This window comes from Lycorma delicatula, chromosome 3 (genome assembly GCF_047948215.1).
Source record: "Lycorma delicatula isolate Av1 chromosome 3, ASM4794821v1, whole genome shotgun sequence".
NCBI classification, from domain to species: Eukaryota; Metazoa; Arthropoda; class Insecta; order Hemiptera; family Fulgoridae; genus Lycorma; species Lycorma delicatula.
The window spans coordinates 149,342,572-149,368,488 of record NC_134457.1 but is presented as its reverse complement, the minus strand read 5'-3'; the positions used below and the strand labels follow the sequence as shown (position 1 = coordinate 149,368,488).

Genomic DNA, 25,917 nt, shown 5'->3' with positions numbered 1-25,917 from the left:
GTAAAATGTTGTAGAAACTAAAAACAGGCCCACAACAAATTTTCCGTAAATTACAATTATTGTGCATCTATAGTAAAAGATTACAAAATTTGTGATTGTATTTGACATAATGTATACAGAATGAGAGAGAAAGAAACACTGAAACAAAAATGGATTAGTGAGCAGTAGTATTCATGAAGTTTAAAGGTTATTACTCCACTTAAAGGTATTCTTTATTATATCATAAACTGATACGATACTGGGTCGGATGATCCTCAGGGCTCTGTTCTGAGACCGTTTATTTACTCGGTCATCATGGCGGATCTCCCGACTCCAAAGGACATCACAGTCGCATCGTTTGATCGTTTGGATGACATGGCGATTCTGGCTGTGGATGCTGACCCTATCGTAGCTTCTGCTAAACTGCAAACTGCATTGGATCTAATTAACGAATGGCTAGCTAGATGGCAGATGAAAATTAATCCGACTAAATCTACGCATGTTTCGTTTGCGGTTAGGAGGGAGGACTGTCGACGAGTTCAAATTAAATGCCTTTTTCATTCCGCATACTAATTAGGTGCGATACCTAGGACTGAATCTGGATCGCCGTCTGACGTGGATGATTCATGTCAGGGGAAAAAAGGACATAGTTTAACATTAAGTTCAAGGAGATGTACTGGTTGTTAGACGGGGTGGTCGCAAGTGTTATTACCTAACAAACAGTTACTGTGCTCAGCGATCCTGAAACCGCAGATCCAGTTTGGACCTAAGGAATCCAACTGTGGGGTACACGCGAGATTAACATCGAAGTCGTACAGCGATTCCAGAACAAGGTATGGAAAAATATAACAGAAGCGCCGTGGTTTGCGATAAAACACTGAAATACACGATTATCTGGAATTGCCAAACGTTCGAGAGGATATACAGCGATTCGGTACAAGATACAAAATGAAGCTGAAGAAACATGTCATCTGGCTCGCGGTTAACCTGGATAACAGCGAGGATGTTGAACGCCTAAAGCTACTCCATATATTAAATCTATAAATTCTCCGAGAACTGAGGTGAATCAGCTACCCTAGGGTGTCGTGCATCGTCAAAATTCTTCATTCCGTTTCGCCACTTATTTTTGTTGGTTCATTGATTTGTTCACTGTTTCTTTGTACGATTGTGTGATTGATAAGATTACTTTTTAGCGTTTTCTTTGCTTTTTATGTTCTAAACTTGACCAATGTTGCTCGGACTCATCTTTGTATGCACTTATTTATGTTTATTATATATTTATATACACTGAGTAAGATATGTATAGATATGCTTACACATACAGTTTTTTGAGGTATTTTCAAAGGAAATTCCTCTTTGCATGTCACTTTTTTATATATTCAAATTTACTTATAGTTCCGGTAAACTGGAACCGATTGTAAATTAAACACTGCGACAAAAAATAAATGAATAAAATAAAGTGTTATATGTCATTTTGTTAATATTGCAATTGATTACAATTTCTATGTGGACCCTCCTGATCTTTTTATTCTATTTGTTTTAGTATGTATACGAATTAAAGCATTGCTATCATGTGGGATGGGTTAAATTTCTCACTGTATACACCGTGTATATCTTAACGTTTAACTGGTTTTATATCTCGGAAATATTTTTAAAATAAATAAAAATACAGATATTAAAATAGTTGGGGAATATCTGGACGCATCATATTTGGAGGAAAACTTGATGAAAAGCTTTCTTTTTTTTATCTTATTAAAAATCGCTAAAATATCATTTCAAACAAAATCATGGAAGATTACTTGGAATTATTAAAAAAAAAACCACTCCCAACTAAACGACTGTTTAATAAATTTTAGTATTTTTTTCCAAATCTAGTTGCTATAACAGAATTAAAATAGATAGAACTCTTATCATAAAAAAATGAATAACTCAGTTTTTATAAATAAAATGTTTTTATTGAAATAGCCAAAAATGTTTCTATTTGAAGTAATTTTTACTTCCTTGTATGAAGTAAAGGAAGTATTGTGATAACAAAAATTTCGGTTTTCAGATTTCAACAGAAATATCCATTTTGGCCATCGCTCAATCCATTTTGACTAGTTTCGGCGTGTGGTCTATACGTACGTACGTATCTCGCATTACTCAAAAACGGTTAGCCGTAGGATGTTGAAATTTTTTACTTAGGACTGTTGTAACATCTAGTTGTGTACCCCCCCCCCCTTTCAATGCAAACGACTGGACCAAAACTTCCAAAAAAGCCCAAAATCCAAAAGAATTTGGAATTTGGACTTTTTATTAACTGCAGTAGTTAGCCCTCACCGAGAGTTTTCAACAATATATCATAAGCGGTACTTATTTTCATTGGTTTCAGAGTTATAAACAAATAAAATTTTAATTAATGAAATATTTTGATCTTATAAGGGGAAGGTACATCGGTTTGAATCAGATTTTATCTCCTTTTTTTTAACTTAAATATATTAATTTATTAATAATTATTAACCTCTGATTGTAAAGAAACGTTTACAACAATAAAAAAAAATAAAAATATTTAAAATATCTGAAGTTATTAATGAAATAAAATTTTTATGTACTTTTCATTTTAAGAAAATGTGTTTATGTAATTTAATAGGCGCACAAGAAGTCGTGTGGTGTCCACATCAGACTTTTAATTTGACTTTACAATATAATATTCAGAAGAGTGAATTCATATGCTAATTTTTATAATTTCTTATTCATATAACAAGTTAAACTACGTAGAATATGTTTTTTTATTATAAGCAAAAGAATTTTAAGCTCTGTTCAAATACCGGAAAAATTGAATAACACCTTTGTTAATACCTTTATGTTCTTGTGTCATTTAACTGCTAATTGTAAACATAATATTTTAACTCTATATTTTGAAAAAATGATATAAATAATCTTTTTTTTCCAACTAGTGAATTAACTACTTAATAGTTATTTAGATCATTCATTCGAACCACGAATGATCAATCTACTATAAGCTTAAATTAAACCAAATTTCAACAGGAATCTGTTAGCTGAAATTAATATAATAATACTGTAGACACCTAAGTTTACACAAGATTGATTAAAAATAAATGTTTGAAAGTTACATTGAGCAAATACGTACTTTATTTTCAACTTATAAATTCCTTCACAATGAGGTTTGAATTAGAAATTAGAAATACCTAAGTATATGAATATAAATACAAATATACTAAGCTGAAAAATTTACATAAATCTATTTTTACTGACGTGTAACAGTCATACAGCATGTACGTGCACGTGTGTGGGCAATCGCGTTTGCACGAGTCCTGATTGTGGTTTGCGGTTACTAGAAATCGTCGATTTAAAACAACAATAACAATTTTTTTTACAGATTTAACACATAAAACTACCCTTCTAATACATTAATTTTATTAAAACGAGTTTTAAACCCGTTACAGAAGAGAACGCTGCGAGTTAGCATATAAAATATAACGTTTCATGCTAGCATAGCATTAAGCGAAAATAAAAAGCGACAAAAAAGAGGACAATTGCAATACACAAATGAACAAACATATAATACTTGTATAAACGCAATTACTATTACACGAGCCATTAACAATGAAACAAGCGTTAACTGCATGCTATATTAATGCTCTAACAAACTGGATAATAAGCGTGTTTCTTTTTTTAATATTTATATCCTGAACAATTAACGATAATAAGTAATGTTGACTCTAATAGTTGTTGCTGCAAATAAATTAATTTAACTTTATACAAAACGAGGAGTAAAAGTGTAAAATTAGTTTTTATTACGTGTAAAATAAATGCTTTAAATTGTCCTAATACGTAAGGCAAACTGGTGATCACAAAAACAAATCGTTCATTTTTTTTTTCTGTTAATATATCATTAATTAGTGAATAGTAACAACCTACAAAAAATTTTACCAAAAAAATTATGGAAAGTTTTATGTATATCACACAATTTCTACAATACTTCGAGTAAAACATCATGCTAAATTATCAATGAAGAAATAATCTACTACGACTGTGTGACTCCATGAACCACAAGATATCTCATAAATAGAAGACTAACTTTTTTTTATCGGTAGTGTTTAAAAAAATAAAACAAACAAAAATCTTCTAAAATAAAACCAGTAAAATTTAATAAAATCAATAATTTGTGTTACTCTAAACAAAAAAAAAAACTGTTCACGATTTTATTTTCAAATGAATGAACTTTTTCAGCTTAGACATACATACCTTCTTTTCAGTTAAAAAAAAACTTATCTAAATTCAGTAAAAATTTTATATATTCAAATTACAATAAAACATAAAGCTAAAAGACAGAGCTGAACTTCTTGCGACATAAGTCAAACTGTAACTTTACAATTTTAGGGAAGAGTTTACTTAACTAGTATTAACATAAGTATAAGCAAAGCGTAAGCATATTTTTTAAGAATTAAAATATGAGCAAGTTAAATATTTTACTTCTCGGTAAACGAGTAAAATTTTGTTATTGAAATAATGGTTTTTTTCCCACAGTTATGACGATTTTAATAATCTTCTTTCTCCATAAAAAAAAAACTGCGTGGGCTTGTTTGTGTGTCGTATGTGCTCACATTTTAATTTTTAACTGCTATTGGCGCAGAGCGGACCAATGGTGGAGCGCCGGATGGTTGCGCGCAACGTACGAACGATTCATTCGTTCGAACGATTTAAGCTTCTTGATACGAACGGATTTATTTAAAATTATATTTGTGTTTTGAGGATAAAAAAGGAAAAAAATCGGGGTTAGAGCTGTTTTAAAAATCAGAACTCAAGCTAAAAATGTTCAGGATTTTGAAGCTTTCGTTGTAAAAATGTTTGTTGTCGTTAGTAACTAAATTCATGAACGTTATTTAGTTGCAATTGGCAAAAGTATTTAACAAAATCATGTGCAAAGAAACAGAAACCGTGTAACATTTTCGTGGCGGGCCTGTGGCCCGCCTTTTTTCTAAAATATAATATACATGCTGTTGTAATAATAACTGTTAGTAAGTGAACTAACTAAATTAACTAACTAAACTAACTAAATTAAATTTTGTTTTATATGTATTAATACATATAAAACAAAATTTAATAAATCAGACATCAGTATATTTCCTATGAAAAGAGGTCAGAAAATTTATTAGGAAAGAGGAAACTGATAGTAAGTAATAAATAAATAAAGCAATAGATAATAAAAATTCCAATATTCTAATTAATTGAAAAATGTCTAATATTATATATTTATAGATCTGTTCATTTTTTAAAAATAAGAGAAAAGATTTATAATTCCCATATTTCTTCATGAATAAGTGAATAAGTATACTATATACTGTAACTACATTGTATAAATATATATTTAGTACAGTTTGTAAACACACGTACAGTATTTAGTACGTTTGAAAAACCTACTAAAAATACACGTCTTAGTTTTAAGATCACGTTTAACTGAAAACAAGATGAAAACGGTAATCCGCAATAAAGTATTAATAGCATAAATAAAATGCACAGTATAAAGCGTATAAGAAATTTTTCAAATTATTAATATAACTAAAAAGTTTACACGCAAATTAAATTACAAATTATGAATCGTGTAAGATATTTTAGCTCAGAGGAAACTAATTTACCGTGAATTTTTTATCGATAAAAAACCTCTAGAATAAATGCATATCGTAGATAACTCTAGATTAAACGGATTCATTCGATCAAAGTTTGTATTAACTGTGATCGAACTACGAATCTGATTTGTTAAACGGAACAAAATTACAATACTAATTCAGTAATGACACAAACATTACTTTCTAAATTAGAAAGTATGTTTGTAAAAATGTGTAAGTAATGTTTGTAGAACGATTGTAAATACAATCTATTTACACCCGTGATAATTACAATTCTTGTTATTCATAAAACGTTGTTGTTATAAAGTAAAGGACTATCTACTTCATTATATTATTAATCTAATGTATAATCCTACTCGCGTAACTGTTCTCTGAAAACTAATAAAATATATTAATAAATTCTAATTTTTTTCTTTAAAAATTATCGTATATCAACTTTTATTATTAAAGAAAAGGATACAAAACAGAAAAATACCTGTAAAAATAATAAAAACACCGATTTTATTTTTCTGAGAAACAGGTATCGGCCCTCTTTCTCAGTATATTTAGAGATCGGAGGCTGAATGAGAAGGTATGCGCTATCTGACAGGCCAAAAGACAGCCGCACTCCACCCGCTTAGAAACTGCCCGAAGGGAGAGGTTTGAAAATAAAGAACAACTCAAATTACAATTCTCCTGTTTAATCGTAACCTCTACCGCCCTTCCGAGAAATATGTATTTATCGGAAAGAGATAGAGAAAAGGTAAGGGAGGGGTTAAAAAAGTACAGAAAACAACATCACCGAAGTCGAACCGTATAATTACACAGAATGTTGTGGCTAATAACTCACTTCCACGGCTATAGATCACAATAAACAAGAGTGTATTGCAGAACGGTACGACTTACTAGTGGCTTCTGTTGGACCGGGCGGACCACCCGCGCGATCCAGTCTTGTGCCCGTTTTAAAATATGCCATTACACCTCCGTCGCGACTTCTCCGCCGCTCGAACCTTAACCCCCTCTCTAAAATCAATTCTCCCTTCGAGCGATATCAACTGCATGATAAAAAAATAACCGCACCCTGACTTAATTAATAGCAAAGAATGATTTCATAATCTATAAAATATCCTTGAATTCATTCATTCGACATCGATTATGATTCCCGATAAATACGGTCCGAATGATTTCGAAATACACGACTGATAATAAGAAACATACTACCCGAAAAAACATGCAAATATATATAGTCAAAGTAACGATCCAGAAACCTACAAAAAATTAGATGAGTAACAGTCGACATAAAGACAAGCTTTAAAATTATTAACAAACTTAGATTTCATTTTCATTAACAACCGTTCTCTCAGCTTATTAAAAATTACAAATTTCCCATGTAACCATAGGAACAGCGTTTCATGAGACTCAACAGTCGGATGACTTTTCAGTACGTGAAATGTAGCGTTTTCCAGTAAGGTCTAGTATTTGTTGTATTTCTCGATCCTTACTTTAGTACAGTTGAATAAATTCTCAAAACATTTTCGCTATATATAGATTAACAATTAACAATACCAGGTTTTTAATCCACCTTATACTTTCACATCTACTCTAACAAAAGATACATTTTAAAATTATGTGACCTCGCTAGTATCTGGCCGAGTGGAGGAAAGATTTATGCAGTTGAATGGTTGGCGTTAAAGTTCATAAATACATCATATTTAATGAGATATAATGCTAAGGTTAATTCGCACTAATCATATTCTCAAATGACGCTCGCATGATTTTTACAGTAAAATTACACCGTTCCGAAAAAATGATATTCGGATACATCTTGAGTTAAAAGTAATTTTATTTGGAACGATTTAAAAAAAATGTTAAATGACATATACAACATGAGCTAAATTAAAACAATAAATAGACTGTTTAAAATATAATAATCATTCAGTAAAATGGCATAACGTTAAATACTACTGTTAGTGTTAATTTAATACGGTTTAAGAGGTTAAAAACAAAACGTTTTCTTAATATAGGCTTCCACAATAGTTTATAGCAGCCATCAAAAAAAAAAATCATATCTTAGGTAGCTTTCACATGTTTTTACATGTATGGTCGACTGCTACAGACTTTTGGTAAGAGAATTTCTCTGTCTTTTACGGAATAAAGTTTTTGATTTTATTTCATTCTGTTCATTCTTTTATTACCTTAGACATGATCCCGAATGATGAAACATTGCGGAAAAGTTTCAGAATAATCTAACTTAATCCTACGGTGAGATGGTCATTCCGGTTTGGGTCACGTGTGAAAAAATTAATTCAAGCATATTTTCTCATAAAACATCAAGTGATTTTTTAATTAATCTTGGAATATAAAATAAATTATATACATTTTTTTTTAAATAATAAAAAGAGATAGTTAAAATTAATTAAAAAACACGATAAGACATTTTGCTAAGCTAAATTAACATTAATGTTTTAAAACGGTCCTGTTGGTTTTTTAAATTTTATTCGTGGGCAGGTAATAATTTAAGCCAGGTTTTAAATTCCTACATTATAACTGAATGATTGCTATCGTACTGACGTACAGATGAACAAAAAGATTTCCGGATTTCTGACGTAACATAATACTAGGATCATTTGAAACTTAATACCTCATTAATTAATTTTGTAAAAAATAAATAATTCGTACCGTAAGTTTTGATAACGGATAAATTTTTACAACTAAATCTGAAAAAGTCATTTTCGCTAATAATTAACAAATTAAAAATAAAATCAAACTTTTATTCTACTAGTTATTTTAAACCAAACAATCTTAACTTATAGATTCGGCGTATAGGACTACTTATTAAAAACTATGTCTACACACGATCATACGTTCTTATATCGATATTAATCGCCTGTACTTCGTACGTAAAGAATTTAGAATAGACTGAGCTCAAGAGTTTAGGCAATAATTTCCAAATAGCTGCGGGACTTTGCAGCACAGACCACCTCGGAGGAGCATCGTGTGTGGCCTGTATTCTTCTACTAGCCTGACCGAAAACATACATACACACATACACACATACACACCGTATACTAGTACAATATATAAAAATATATTATACACGTAATACTACGTACACGCATGCACACACGCAAGCGAGACAACTAAACGACCTACCTACTTCAATACAAAACAGGATCCTTTCGATGTAGTAATAAAGTAATATTTTTACACAATTGTTTACTGGAACAAACGAAACGAAATAAAGTAAATTATCTTCTTTCCTACAGCTCAATTCAAACAAAATGCAGTAGGAAATAATTCTGTATTGAAGAATGTAAATATACTTTTTTTATGTGGTTTAGTAGTTCTCCGTTTTTTTCTTATTTTTTACTTCATTCTACCTGTTCTAATCAATGCAGGTTTTTGTTTTTAAATACAAAGTATTTATATGATTTAGTACAGAACATAATAAATATAAAATTATAATTATTATTTAGATCATTAAATAGGATTAAATGAGCTAATCTCAGTAATATTTACGCGTAAGAAAATTTCAATCCCTTTCAGGAATCCCATCAAGTGTTGATTTAAAATATGAACGCCAATATGAAATCCAGTATATCTTGATATAAGATAAAAATATTATGTTTCAAAGTATACAAAAAATAATAGTTTATAATCAATTTAAGAGATAAACGTAATCTTATCATAAATAAATAAATTATATGTCATAAAAATACAATAATTTTATCTGAATACTTAAATTTTGTGTACATGAATTTATTAATGATTTTTTATTATATAAGTTTGAAATGGCAACTAGTCCACTAAAAGCTGGTCTAGTGGTAAATAAATCGTAGCAAATCGGTTGTTTAATAGCTGATTTTTGAAGTCGAAGGTTCTGAGATTCAAATCCTTTTTTCTTTCTTTTTTCTGTTTAGCCTCCGGAACCACCGCAAGGTATTACTTCAGAGGATGATTTGTATGAATGTAAATGAAGTGTAGTCTTGTAAAGTCTCAAGTAGACCATTCCTGAGATGTGTGGTTAGTCGACACCCAGCCACCAAAGAACACACCGATATCCACGATCTAATATTCAAATCCATTTAAAGTAACTGCCTTTACTAGGATTTGAACCTTAGAACTCTCGACTTTGAAATCAACTGATTGTGATGACGAGTTCACCACTAGACCAACCCGGTAGGTAAGTGGATGAGATTCAAATCCTAGTAAAAGTTAGTTGTTTTTATACGGATTTGAATACTAGACAGTAGATACCATTGTACTTTGGTAATTGGGATTCAATTAACCACACGTCTCACAAATGGCCTGAGCCTGTGCAAGACTACACCTCATTTTCATGTCATCTCGTATATATCATCTTCATTTCATTGGGCCACAGGGGGTTGCTTATTGTTCACTAGTTAAATAGATTGCAACGTACACTTTAAAAATAAAAAAAAATAAAATGTCAACAACTATTGAGGGCATTAGCGAATAAGTCAGATTGATTCGTTATACATTTTTCAGACTTCACTAGACAGGAATCATACCTAGGACCTTCAATTTAACAGGAAAGTAATCTAACACCTTTGCCAAAAAGGGTATCTCAATTTTTTCTGTTTTTTCAGGTTACATTTAATTTGGAGAAAATATTATACATTCTTATAAAATAAATTTACCATAATGAAAGTCATATTACCCGGACTATTTATAATTGATTTCAAGTAACAAACAATATTTCACTAAAAATGATGTATCTTTATTTATTTTTAAATAAAACAACACGAATTGCAAAATTAAATAAATGTCTAATTTTAAAAACTTAAAAAAATTATACTAAATTTAAAATAAAACGTAATTTTGAATTATTACAAATGTAATAAAACTTTTTTTTTGTAATTAAGATCAAATCAAAGAAAAAATAAATTATTTTAATTCACAGTGTGTCGCGAATTATTCTGTTTTGCTTACTCGTAAATTTAATATTCAATATAACTTTTATCATATTTAAATGTAACATTATATAAGTGACAAAAAAACTAATTTGAATTGATATAACCTTAATCCAAATTCAAATAATGAAATTAAATTAAAAAACCAACTATATTTGAAAAATAAAGAACGGAACTAAAAAACGGTAATATTTAACTGATAGTATTTTTTATACAAATAAACAATCCACCACCTTAGGAAATCAAATAAAGACCAGCTATTCCTAATATATACTGCAGTGTGTTAAAAAAATAATAATAATAATTGTTATAATTACAGTCTGCAAACATCTTCCAATTCATCATTTTAGCTTATTTATATATTGATTTTTTTTTTTAACTTCCGACAAGATTATAACTAAATCCGTTGATTTAAGATCTTATTTATTTATTCTACACGCGTTTAATGATGAGATAAAGGTTGTAGGCGTGCTTTTCAAGGCGCGAATCTTCGTGCGCACGAGCTTCTGTAAGTGTATACGCGTATGTGCTGGTGATAAGGGTTGATGAGGTAAAATGAATTTTTTAAAGGACTATAGATACCGATATAAAATATCATTTATTAAGGGCTTTTATCCGGTACTTCTCCTCTCATTTAATAAAAGTACAATTAAGAAAATAATATCGTTATAAGAGGGGGATAAATATAAGAATAGAAAGGAAACGGATGTCCACCCGTATCCGGGCTACCCAGATACATATTCTTTCGCAATCTAAAGTTTAGATTTGATTTTTTTATAGAAGCGACACTATCATTACAAATATAATGACAAAAGCGATAAATTCTATTTTTGTTTTTAAATTTATGTAGTTTTAGTTTTGATTCGTAGAATATTTTTAAAAAAATGCCTTACCTTCAACCCACAGCTGTTCGACTTTAGAATGTACAACGGCCGATTTCAGTCCGACACAAAAAGATGAAAGGACTAGGATAGCGACAAAAAGGACTTTTCCGGCGTGACACTGTAAGAAACAACCCAATTGGAACAAATGTGCTTGAAGCTTGGCGCGAAACCACAGAGCAGTACGCCGACCCTCCGCCTTGCCCTGTAAAAGATAACATAAAATAATTACTTCAGTATAAGTGTTAGTTAATTAATTATTAATTTTAATTAAAATACGATTAATAACCGAATGCAGTAAATTAATAAAATAGTTTTATTAATTTTATTCGTTTATTTCATCGAAGTCTAATTAATAAAAGGCAATTATTCATAATTAATTTTAATAGGATTCTTATTCATATTCAAATGGAATTGATAGTGAATATCATATGTTATATTGAGAACGAATCAGATTCAACGTTTTACGTTAAAATCCGATACAGGCCAAGACAATCATGACCGCTGTTACATTAAAATTCAATTTAACGATAACTTTTACTCATAAATATGTGCATACATACATACGTAATAAAGAAAAAACCTAATAAAATAATATTTTGATTCAATTAAATGAAAAGCGTAATAGAAATCTTCATTAACAACAATACATGGATGTTTTAACATTATGATGGTACATCAAATTTTTTTAAATTAATGTCCATCATGCGACAACTTAGGTTAATTAATTCAGTTTGTTTGTACGATAGATTAACTCGGTAAACAATTAGAAAGGAACGACTCATTTAATTAGAAGACGGTTAGTAATTTATATGTAATAAACGGAAAACGATAAAAGGACCGGGATTTACTGATCCGTATCATAAATTATTAATAAAACTATAATATATTACACGATTAGAGGTAAAAGTTTGAAAGGATCCGTATTCTATGAAGACATCAAGAATAAAGATATACGGGAGTTGGCAACACTGGACGGTCAGACGTCAGGCCACCCAAGGAGCAGCCGCCTTTACCTCGCTCCACCGCTGAGCCCGAACTTTCCCCCCTCTCTACGACCTTATCCCCTGCCACCGAATTTATGAACGCTATGATATACCGAATAATAAAATTAATATTAAGCGCTCGGGCAACCCGTGTCAAGTGTTATGACTACACACCTACCGGTCTAACTACCGTGAATTCCAATTAACAATATCTTAAACGATATTCAAACTGCCGACAAACGATAATCGTTTTAATTACAGTAAAACAATTAACCCGCCATAAAATTACAAACAAATTCATAATTGAATAATTCATCGTAAAATTTACTTATTCACAGCGAATTAAGACCTATTATTTGCTAATTTCGAATATTTTAATGAAACGATCGCAAATATAATTAAGAATCAAGAAATATAAAGAATAAACTGTCTTACCGATAAAAAATTACATTACAGAACCGGTCACATTCATTACAATCAATCATATTTTAGATAATTAAACAAAAGTTCCTGACGTGATCAACTAATGAACATCTGAAGGAGGATGTCACAATTTGTTTCGGCATGTGAATGATAAAAATGTCTTTATGTACACTTACGGGGTTATTGTTTATGTGATTTACGTTCCCTTCTTTATAAGTGGTTCGCATCATCAGCGGTTTGTAATCAGCTGTGATTATAGGTTTTCCAGATGTCTCACAACCCAAGTTCAGATCTACTCAAAAGAAAAACTAATTTATAGCCCTTATAAAAATATACCGGTATAAAAATTTTTTTGTTAGGATTCAATTAATGATACTGTAATTGAAAACTATTAGCAAGGATAGGTCGGAGTGAGTTTAATTGTAGAATTGAACTGGGGCTTACAGATTATTTTGAGACAGAATAAGAGCTTAAAAAAAAAAAAGTAACGATGGGATTTGTAAACTTTCAAATCAGACATTCCTTGAATATATAATGCGACACAGTTTAGAATCAATTAAAAAATATACGTTTGGTTCACACGCAACGTAAGTCTAAGTGAAGTTAAAACGTTTGAGATTAAAACGAATATACTCGCGGACACCGCCGATCAGATCATCTTGCCGACTACAAAGGTTACAGAGTGTATAGAGAAATCCTGGAAATGAAACAGAGGCAAGAGATGCGTCATAATTCTAAGTATACTACTCCGCTAGAGTCTGAAGTGAAACGGTCAGCTTGATTTGTCTCAAGCAGTACCAATTTTCCAGCACAAGAACAAAGAGTAGTTAGGAACCTTGGTAGGTAGTGCCTGCGGCGTAAGTGTGGGAATGCTAGACCATAAACTAGAGAAACTATCAAAAAATATAGAATTACTGGTACGGCAAATAGGAAACCTAATAGACTTATTCACCAAGATGATCACCCAACTCTACTGATTAGTAGATTTATTAAGATTGCTACACGGAAAACCAACGGTTTTGTTAGTTGGCGAACTATCCTCTATATCTAAACCTTCTCAACAACAGCGTGGATGTAAGGCGTCTGAAACGCCTTCACGTGGTGGGAGAGTCTACGTAATTCTTGGGTTGGATCACTGAGTGGTGAACGTCATCTCGATTACTTCACGGGGAACCTAGTTTCATTATTTTCTCTTTGACATGTTACTGTACTACTGTTCTGTTTTTCTTTTCTTTTAGTTGTGATGTAAATTGCTTTTCTTGCTGTGTTATTCATGCTATTGAACCTAATCTTTAAATATGTGAATTATCTGACTTGTGTATATTTTATTGAGGGACCTCGCTGCGGACCTCTCTTCATGTGAATACTGTTATTAACTTACGCATGGTCCCTTACAAGCAGGGAATAGATTGTAAATAAAAATAGAGCCAAACAAAACAAAAAAAAGAAGTATATTGCGCGCAGGCCTTTTTAACTATAAAATTTTCTATTCCAGTTGTTTCTCTGATATCTCCAAAATAGATAATCAAGTTTAATAAATTAGAAGATAAAAAATTACTTAGATAATGTTCTAAATTTCACTCGCGTAAGCATTCAAAATGTACACTTTTTCACAACTATTTACAAGTATCATTAACATGTGAATTTTTTCTTCCGCATAGAATACTTTAATCGCAAAAAGTAATGTATATTTAAAAATAGATTATGTAATTTTTTTTTTTTTCAGAAGCAAAAATAAAAGTAAAATGGAAACATATTCTCTTAATTTATAAAAAATTAGAGTACCTCAGATAATACTATAAAATAACTAAAAAATTAATAATAATAATAATACAAAAATAAGTTAAACAATTGTTAAAAAAAATTCAAAAGAAAAAAAAGATGAGTTAAAATAAAAACTTTTTCTAGAATAATCTTAGGTATAGAATATTTAAAAAAAGTATAGTTTAATTTAGGTATTTTAATCTATGGCAAAAAAAAACAATTTTATAATTATAAAAGAAATTTAAGATTTAGTTACAAATGGATTGAAGATTAAAATTAAACGTTTAAATTTATTTGCATTAGTTTACAAAAGAAAAAAAAAAGTTGAAGAATTATCTGTTTAAGAAATACGCAATATCAACAATTAAATACAGTGTAGGAATCCTGTACGACTGCATAAACATATGTATGCAACTTGCATTACACTACTACAACCTGAAACGTGTGGCACATTTCCAAGAATTATTTAAAAACAATTTTTTGTTATCATATTGAACATACAATAGATACAGTTAAAGGTTACATTGTTTACAAGTTAAATAATTCACAAAAAAACCATTGTTTTTCTTCCTTTTATAGAAACTTAAAAATGTTAGCCCACGTTGAGTAAATATAAACGTAACGTTTAATCGTAATTAATTAATGAACATTTGTTTTAAGTATCGATCGACGAAGCAATTTTTGAATTCCAGTTATTTTTAACTTAACAATATATATATATATTTTTTAATTTCTCATAAAATGAATAAATTAATAAGAAATTTATCTTGTGTAATAGAAAGTTAAATAAAATAAGATTACTTTTACTAATTTATAAAATTAAATAAAAAGGAGTAGAATAATACAAAACAGGTTTTTTGTATAGCCCACCAGGCTGATCTAATGGTTAACTCGTCATCGCAAATCAGCTGATTTCGAAGTCGAGAGTTTTAAGGTTCAAATCCTAGTAAAGGCAGTTACTTTTATGCGATCGTGGATACTGGTGTCCTTTGGTGGTTGGGTTTCAATTAACCTCACATCTCAGCATTGGTCGACCTGAGACTGTACAAGACTATACTTCATTTACATTCTTACATATCATCGTCTGAAGTAATATCTGACTGTTGTTCCGGAGGCTAAACAGAAAAGAGAGAGAGAGAGAGAGATTTTTTTTATAAATGTCTCTTTGATGGAATCTACCTGTATTTTAATCATTTTTTTCATTTATTTAAAAAAGATTACGCAACAACATATTTTTCCTAATTACAAGTAATTAAAAACAATCAGATTCAAATTCATTCGTCTCATCTCTTTAACTCATAAAATAATACAAAAAAATAATTATTTATAAAATATGGAAATTCGTATCGAATGTCTCTATTCTTATGCTTAAATATAAGAAATGATACGATTGTATTTTGAAAAATAAGATTAATAGTAAAAAAATAAATACATATTTTAGGCTGTATGAGATCCCTTATTGAATAGTTTATTGAAATTGTATATTATGTGTTTTTCTACATAGAAATTGGGAAAATAGTTTTCTTTTTTACGTTAATTTGTTAGTTTATGTTATTTACCTATACCTTTCAGTGCCTGTAATACGAGAAAACCAGCTAAGTTAAAAAAATAACTTATCTCGGTTGCTTTCTTTGAGATTAATGATGTTCATTAAATAACCAGCCCTTTTGGTACACTAAAGTGAAGTTATTACTTATAGGAAAACATAAATCTGTATTTCAGTACGCCGAATACATCTCTAAATTCCTTTTAGTAAAGAAAACTACTGGAATATTCATTTCCTCGATAAGCCCGGTGTAGGATCCATTTTATCTTTGAGAATGGTAAAATTAGAGCGTCTAACATAAGGCTTTTGTTGTATATCACCTTACAGTTTGAAAACCCGTAGTACAATAGTAATTTTTCTCAATATATCTGCAAGATTCAATGATATTCCAACTATGAAGATGAGTTCAATTTTATACCGTATGGAAAATTTCAAGCGTAAACGTAATACAAAGAAAGCAATGAAATATTTTCGTATTACCAGTATAGAAAATAAAAGTTTTAATTATTAATTTTACCGGTTTCATGCACAAAAAGCTATACGTTACTGTTAGAATAGTAATACATCTAATGTAATTAATATAAACCTGTTTATCAACACATTTTTTTCGGAATTTCTACAATATCAGGGATGAATACTTTGATTTCTACCGTTTGGATTGATCATTTCCTTGTTCGGTCATTTTCTATAGTATTATAAAAAAAAAAGGATTTTAAAAGAGGTAATAAGAATTTTTTCCTAAAAATAAACACTAAGTGACATTTATTAATTTACAAAAACATTTTCTAAGAAATGGTATCGAACTCTTTTAAACAACTTTCAGCTATTATTTTAATGTTTATTTTTTATTTTCGAATTTATATTTGAAATCATTCTGAAAACAAAAAATTTGTTATTAAATCAATAAAATCTTTTATATTAAAAAGAAAACTTCTTTTCAATGTTTTATTTTTCAGATGAAGATGTACGTAAATCCTAAGTAAAAGAATTTCTTATACAATATAATCACGGAAGTGGTTTTTTTTATTTTTTTAACTCACGGCATTAAATGATGAAGAAATTTATTTTCTCAGTTGTAGTTTTTATTATGGATATACTGTATTTTCATTCTTGGAAGGTGTCATTAACAAAAGGATAGTGGAACAGCTGCTGACATAGACATCTCCACCATGTGTCTTAACAAAAGCATCTCGCCGCCGTCGGCAAGGTGCAACAAAAACATAGGTAGCCTGAAGGTAACGTAGATAGTTTCATGAAATATAACGATCTGTTGCACGTTTTCTTTAAATTGTATCTCTAACATTTAGTATCTCGTGGGCTGGCTACCACGAACTTTTCAAATTCTTTACGCATTCCAGTAATGATTTCCTCGGTTCTGTGATATAATATATATCTAACCTATTAGATCAGTAAAACACTAAACCAATTCAATAAACATATAGAAAAATTTATACATAATGTTACATTATCGTAAAAACATTAATATCTTTAGGGAATTATAATTCTTTTCTTTTTTTTCAATGGAAGCCTTCTTGTTAAGAGAGCAAAAAAGCATGAAAGTTGAATGAAAAAAAAGTAAAGCTGATAAATAAACAAATGATCAATTAATCTGAAGGTTGCAAGTTCGAATATTCCTTATAGCAATTTAAAAAAAACACGGTATGGATAAATGCCCATCCATCTTAAATAGGTACGTAATCTCATCGATAGTTATATTCAAAGATAATGTACAATACAAAAAAGCCTTGTCATCTAATTCTGTTATCAAACTACAAATTGAATCTTTTTTTTTCTATAAGGCAATTTAATTTCCATTTGTTTGAAAGTGGATATTTTAACTTTAACTTTCACATAATTTTTTGTTTAAATATCTCTTTATTATTAGTTTTATTTAAGTTAAATTAATTTAAAAAAAAAACGATAAAAATTCCAATAATTATTAACTTTGTAATTTTTTTTCTTAATAAAATAAGTAAATAAATAGAAGAAGCTTGAAATGAATTTAACCTCAGAGGAAAAGCATAAATTTTAGCAAAACTGTTAAATAATGGGTTACTATCATCTGAGTAAAATGCTTCAGTCTCCCGAGAGGAAGAGCGGCAGTTACTAGAACAGGGTCTTGAACCTTTTTTTGTGAACAGAAATTTTTATCTAAAAATAATCCTTTTTTCATTAACTTTAATTTTAAAAAAAATTAGGATTGATTACTTATCAGCGGTCTTAGTCGTACTAATTTAATACTTGGTACATCATTGAAGTATAGTAGCATCGAAAAGATAAGTAAAGTAAATGTGACCGTCAACCTGCATCAACGGTAATCGTATCCTCAATTAGAAAACCGGGAGAAGAAAGGGGATCCAATAACTAATCCAGGTTATCCAGGGGATGTCAATAAAGACCAAAAATTTGGGTAAGACGAGAAAAAATAATTTCTATTTCTTGGCTCAGTTCTACTTTTAAATTTAGTAATGCTGCGGTAGAGTACAGGTTAATTTACATAACGCGTTAATTTAATTTCACGTAATAAATTTAAAATGTCTACGAGGAATCCATTAGTTAGTAGAAAGGCAAAATAAATCTACGAACAAGTTCAATTACAAAGCGTAAAGTAGTAGGAGTACCAGAACTTAATTTCATTTAGAAGTAATTACTTAACCGCCCCTCCCAATTTACATTTAATAGCTGTTATTTAACATTTTTAAAAGCATAAAATATACCGGTAGGTAATAAAATTTAACCATTAGATGTTATACCTTTGAAAGAAGAAAACTTAAAAACATTTTGCACATACTCTACTATATTAACTATTAAAAGAGAACGCAAAATATTTAAGTAATGTTTTACTATTATGAAACACATTCCTATACAAACACTTAGTAAAATCATTGTTTAATATTTTTAATAATAAAAATAATAATAATGATGATGATGGTATTCAAAAAACTACAGCCAACTGTAAAATTAATTCAATAATTATTTGAAGAAGACAATTATTTGTTTTTACATAGAATTAAAACGTAAAAAATCATTTTCGGCAAAGCAAAGAATGATAAGTATAGTAAATAAATTGGAAATTTATTTTCGCCCATAAAAATTTCAATAGTTTAAAACATAAATATTACAAAATACAAAGAATAAGTAATGCTAAATAAAATCAAAAACGCATAACTATTTACAAAAATAAAATTGTAATATTTGATTGCCATCTTGACTGACAAACAATATTATCAGTGGGTACAAGGAATTAGCTAGAATAAACATAAATACAAAAAAAATTAAAATTAATAAATATTATCAATATCTTTAAACCATTATTAATGCTCTTTTGGGGGCAAAATATCGTAAACTGTAAAATAAGACCAGAGTAGACAGGAGAATGAAGTTTTTTGTAGGACGTTTAATGCTTATTTTGCAGTATGGAGCGCGAGACGTGAGTAAACAGTAAGAAACCGTTGTTTGATACATGCCTTAAAGATTTGTATTTTAGAGCGACAAAACAAAAGGATATACTAAATTAAAAAATGACAATGTAAGAAAGGAGTTAGGTACGATTTTAATGATAAAATCACAGAGTAATAGAAAATGGAGTATGCAATTATTATAGAATGTTGGAAGAAAGGATTCCTGTGGCGGCTTTACGGTACCAACGTATCGAAGTAAAGGTGGGGAGGCAAACCAAGTTTACGATGACGTTAGAGATTACAGGTGAAATTGATTTTTGATTGATGGAATAAGTTTGTTTACAATTTTTAGAAATAACGACAAAAATAGTCTTCTGTTATATAGTTTTATTTATTAATTTTTAGAAAAATTTACTAAGCAATGATATTGATTATTTAACAAATTATGCATTTAGTTTTAGATTACTGTTAATGGTTTATTTAACAGTTTTTTGTGTGTTCTCTTTTTTGATTTAATTATCTATAATAGTATACAGTTTTATAAACAAGAGTTTCCGATCCACATCATAATCTATCATTACGTCTAATAAATTATATACTACGAAATAAATAGTTTTCTAATAAAATTTTCTACGGCTGTAATACCGTTTGAAATACGCGGCTGGAAACTATATCAGGGTCATTTGAAACAGATTCTCATTATGATTCAGGTGTTCAACCGATCAAAAGCCTATTATTTTCAAACGGTGATCGATCAGAAGCGAGTATTGTTTAATGCATCAGTTATTTTTTTACTTACTTGTACAGAGTAAAGGAAGTATTATGATCACGAAAAATCTAAGTTTTCAGATTTCAAGGGAAATATGTATTTTGACCATCCCTGAATCCATTTTGACTAGTTTTGGCGCGATGTCTGTACGTACGTACGTTTGTATCTCGCATAACTCAAAAACGATTAGCCGTTGAAATTTCTGATTTAGGAATGTTGTAACATCTAGTTGTGCACCTCCTCTTTTCATTGCAATAAACTGGAGCAAAAGTGTCCAAAAAAGCCCAAAATCCAAAATATTTGGATATTGGACGTTTTCTTAACTGCAGTAAGTCCTCATTGAGAAAGCTTTTCAACGATATATCATAAGTGGTATTTGTTTTCAGAGTTATAGCCAAATAAAGTTTTAATTAATGAAATATTGGGATCTTACAAGAGGTAGGCACATCGGTTCAATTCCGACTTCATCTCCTTTTCTTAACTTTTTTTTTAAAATATATTGATTTATTAATAATTATTAAACTTTTATTGTAAAAAACGTTTACGATAAATAATAAATCAATGATAACAATAAAAAAAATTTGAAAAAATATCAAAGTTATTAATGAAATAAAATTTTGTGTACTTTTCATTTAAAAAAAATGTGTATGTAATTTAATAGGCGTACAAGGTAGTCATGTGGTATCCACATCAGATTTTTTTACTTCGATTTTAATCCGATTTAGTAGTGAGCAAGCAGAGGTTAATTTGAAAGTACACCGATAGAAAACTAAGTTTTTATATTACAAAGTTTATTGTTAATTATGTCGGATTTAGGGGTAGAAATATTTTAAGACCGATCGATATTAAAGAAAAGGAAAAGCTTATTACTAATGACCTACGCCACAGAAATGTATAAAATGTATTCTTTTTTTTGTCCTCAGTCATTTGACTGGTTTGATGCAGCTCTCCAAGATTCCCTATCTAGTGCCAGTCAATTCATTTCAGTATACCCCTTAGATCCTACATCCCTAACAATTTGTTTTACATATTCCAAACGTTGCCTACCTTTTTTTTCCTGTTTAGCCTCCGGTAATTACCGTTCAGATAATACTTCAAGGGATGAATGAGGATGATCTGCTTGAGTGTAAATGAAGTGTAGTCTTGTACAGTCTCAGTTCGACCATTCCTACGATGTGTGGTTAAATGAAATTGAAACCCAACCACCAAAGAACACCGGTATCCACGATCTAGTATTCAAACGTTGGCTACCTGCAAAATTTTTCCCATCTACATGTCCCTCCAATGTATTTTATTGTACTTTATTATCCAGTGTATTCTATCATTGATTAGAATCAATAATCCCATCATTTTTTTCAGCCAAGGTTCGTGTCGTAACTTACTTCGCAATCGTACATTACTGGCTAGCATTACAGGCTCGTTGTATGATGTACTATTTTCTTATAATTACATCATCAACATCAAAATAATTATAATTAATAAAATTATATTGTGGTTTAAATATGAAATAACATTAACTATTTAATTAAAAAATTAATTTTACTTAAAATATTTTTATAAATAACAAAGTACATTATAATAATATAGCATTAAATAATTTTATTAATCAATAGCCTTCGTTACAGCTTCATAAAAAATAAAAATAAAGTGACAAAATGAGAGACACACATAATCTCTCTGTCTCTCTCTCTCTCTCTCTTGCACTCTCTCTCTCTCTCTCTCTCTCTCTCTCTCTCTCTCTCTCTCTCTCTCTCTCTCTCTCTCACTCTCTCTCTCTCTCTCTCTCTCTCTGTATATATATTATATAGTTATAGATTTTAATGATTGCTATTCATTGACGAAATCTAAATATAGTAATGACATAGCAAAGCAACCTTACAAATATAATTTACCAATAATACATATTTCATCATTAAAATGCATTGTGTAAAACTGTAACGACAATGTACCCTTTTAAATACTCTAGATAAAACAGTCTGACATATAGGAAACTGACAGATGTTGTACAATCTATAACTTTATAACGAGTTCGAATACAAAGTGTTTATAAAGAACAGTATAGAAATAAAATTTGAATACAATTTATAAATAGGAACAGAACTGAAATGAAAACAGAAATTAAAAAGCATATAATAAGAACATTTTTATGAATATAAGATTAATATAATTTACATCATGATGACATATCAATTCTTACACTTAGATAAAACTGATTGCGTATTATAAATGCACTAACGGCGTTTAAGATTATCTATTGTAGTTATTAAGACTTAATGTTTTATAAATAGTAAAAAAAAACCTATTATTATGTTACTTATCGAAGTTGTTTAGAAATATTTAACCTCGTAACATTAATGCTAATGGAAAATAATTATTTTACATTACGTTTAAAAATAATAACATTTTTAAAATACACGTGTATTGAATTTATTAAAATATAATTAATATTTCTTATTCTTTAAAATAATTTTAACCATTTTAATAATATTTTGCGTTTAAATTGAATTTTTTAATCTATTTTTTTATTTATATATACATATATATATAAAAACAATATTAGGTTATTAGCAACGTAAAAATTGATAACTGACAACAACGGTAAGGGTTTAATTATTTTTCTTTTTTCACAGAGAAATCACCGACCGGTTCAAAAGGTAGGTAAACCGTAGTTAATTAAATTTATTCATATTACCATAAATTACTAGGAGATAACGTCGAGGTTTAAAATCTCATCGCGCGACACGCGAGTCCTGAGATTTGTGTTACTAGCATTCATTTACAATTAACTGGCCACACCGTGAGCTGGTCCACCTTACTCCCTGCCACTATCTTTCTCTTATACTATTTCTCCCTCCTTTCTTTATGTTTGTCCTTCACTACTGTCCCCCGCGTCCTCGCGGTAGGTTCTTCAACATAGAATATAATCGAAAACTTCAATGATTTCCTTTCCTTAAACTCATAAACAGCTTTTTTATACTTAAAAAAAAGAATAAATAAATAAATTACGTAGAAACTTTATGTTATCCATTCATTACTTCTGCATCTACAGTACCTTATAAAAAAGATTTAATTCTTTATTCGGCAATAAACGGAAAACAAATTGTTTTTACTAATTTACGGAAATGTACTTTATTATTAGAAACCGGTTGCAAAAAATAATGAAATAAATTTTTAAAAAAACAACCAAAATTAATCCGGAATATAAATTAGTAAATTAAACAATGAAACAAATTAGAAAGTAAAATTTTATTTTCCAGACATTGAATTCGCTCATTTATTTGATTTTTTTCATTTATTTACAATTAGCTTTCATATTGAACCTATAAGTAAAAGAGAGAATATAGTTAAATGAAGGATTAATCTTCACATCATTAATCAAGCGGGATACGCAAATAGAATAACAATAAAATAATAAAATAAACAATAATGAAATAATAAGTTAATATTAACTTTAACATAACCATAGATAAACAATAAACCTAAACATCCATAAACTTGAATAACCAACAATGAAATAAAACAATTATAAGTGGTATCTCCAACAAATTCCATCATCATAATAGTCCATCAACCAAATAATGTAAGGAGCCTTTCAGCCTCCTTAATTCTCGCAGTTGTCAAGTAAATTCAAAGCTAGATGATTAACGCGCTTCTCCAGCCTGAACACATATCTCAAACTAGGTTACGTTCACTTCTCGAACGTATGGAATTCCTACGTAATCGTGTACTCCACGCGAATCACGGCGCTTTTGTTACGTTCCGTAGTATTTTATTTTCAACTATCTTTGTCCAGCAAGGTTCTGCTATACAAGGCTTTCTTGAAGCCGGTATAGACACAACCAGTAAGAGTAATGTAGAGATCATTCAACAGTTCCAGAATAAAATACTCGCTCATTTAAAATATAATTCATACAAGCGAGTGTTTTATCAGCATTAAATTAAGCCCGAATAATTTTTATATGTATGTAATACTTGATATAGTTATTTACTACAACAAATGTTTTCCATCGCTATTGTTAAACCATTTATAGTTAACCGAATTTCTGAAATCTACAATATTATAAAATGCAATTACGCTGCTTAATTGATATCCATTGTTTTAAAAGGATTTATTATTGAAATTTGAAAGTTTAACTAACTTCGAAAAAGTTTCCAATTGATCTAATTAAAAATAATAACTAATACATCCTTCTCCGAAACAAATTCAGTAGTACTCATAAGTTTTAAGGATAAAGTAAATCTTAACCCAACAGACTTATCATCTACCTAAAAGAATCGTATAAAAAAAAATTATCGGTGGAGCAGAGATAACACCAATTATGTTTACTAAAAATATATGTTCATTAACACAAATTAATAAACCTCTAATTCCTGTCGGATTACTTTCGTTGAATAACGGTCTTCATTAAAGCAGTTTAAACTAATTTTAATTTTTTTATCAAATTTATTTATTGTATTTAATTTATTATTTTGAATAACATCAGATAGTAAATAAATAAAAAAATTGTAATACATTTATTAAAATTTATTTGTGCTTCTAAAAGCAGAAAACAGAACTTAATAGATCTGTAGTAAATAGATTTATTTTATCATCATTTCACTAGTTATATGTACTTCTCTGCTCATTTCTATTCTGTGCTAACCGTTGCAATCTCATAATATATTCCAAAATATTTTTTCTCCAAATCCCAATCTTTATTACTTATTTTAGTTTTTACTTTTTAAATTTCCGTTTATATCAAATTAACAATATTAAAAATTTGAAAAACTTTTAGTAATCAGTTAGCTTAGCTATTCATTTTTCATAAAATAGATACCTTAATTTTTTTTTAATAATTCACTATATAAGCTCGAAGCTTGTGCATGGGAATACGGAATGTAAATTTTTAGCTTATGAAAAATCCCATCACCAGCATTCGAACCCAAGACCTCCGGATGAAAGGCCGAAACGCTTCCACTTTACCGGAAAGACTGGCAAAAATTGATATGATCAACTAACTTAGTCTTTTAAGCATATTCATGGAAAACTACGTTTTTAGCGCATCCTGATAGCTTAATCATGAATTTTATTTTTTAACTATACTCCTTTAGTTCTTTTCCGTTAATGTAGGTCGTTATAAAACCTGTTCATACATAGTAAACTGTTGTTACTGTAGTAGTTCTTAAATAATTTAAATTAACATATAAAATTGTAGGCGACCGGTTGACATTGTATACAATTATAAAAATATAAATTGCATAGGAAAAAAATGAATAAATTTAATAGGTTCTGTATTATATTTTAAACAATATACAATAATTTTCTTTAAAATCCCCTAAAATCTGTTTAAATTCTTACATTATTCTGATTATAATAATACTGAAAAAGAGTTCATCCAGTCGTGTAATTTATTAAAATGTAATATATGTCTGATGGAAAAAATTTTTAATATAAAAAATGAAAAAATTCCTAGTACGCTTTTTAAAATAAGTATAAAAATATATTTGATATGAATAAATATCTTATTATAAGATAAAATTGAAAAAAACTATTAAGAAGTACAAGAGAAGGAAAATAATAAATATTTCGATTAAGTCAATTTTAATAAACAAGAGATAAATATTAAAAAAACACGACTGCCAAAA

General features: G+C 29.1%; 1 protein-coding gene across 2 annotated transcripts in view; it reads right to left on the bottom strand.

Annotated features, from left to right (window-relative positions):
* ptc (protein patched) overlaps positions 1–25,917 on the bottom strand; it is a 157,931-nt gene that overhangs the window by 71,605 nt on the left and 60,409 nt on the right. For both annotated transcript variants that reach the window (XM_075360804.1, XM_075360805.1), the window contains exon 2: positions 11,416–11,608. In XM_075360804.1, the coding sequence (XP_075216919.1) occupies positions 11,416–11,608 (193 nt within the window). The remainder of the gene's footprint in view (positions 1–11,415; positions 11,609–25,917) is intronic.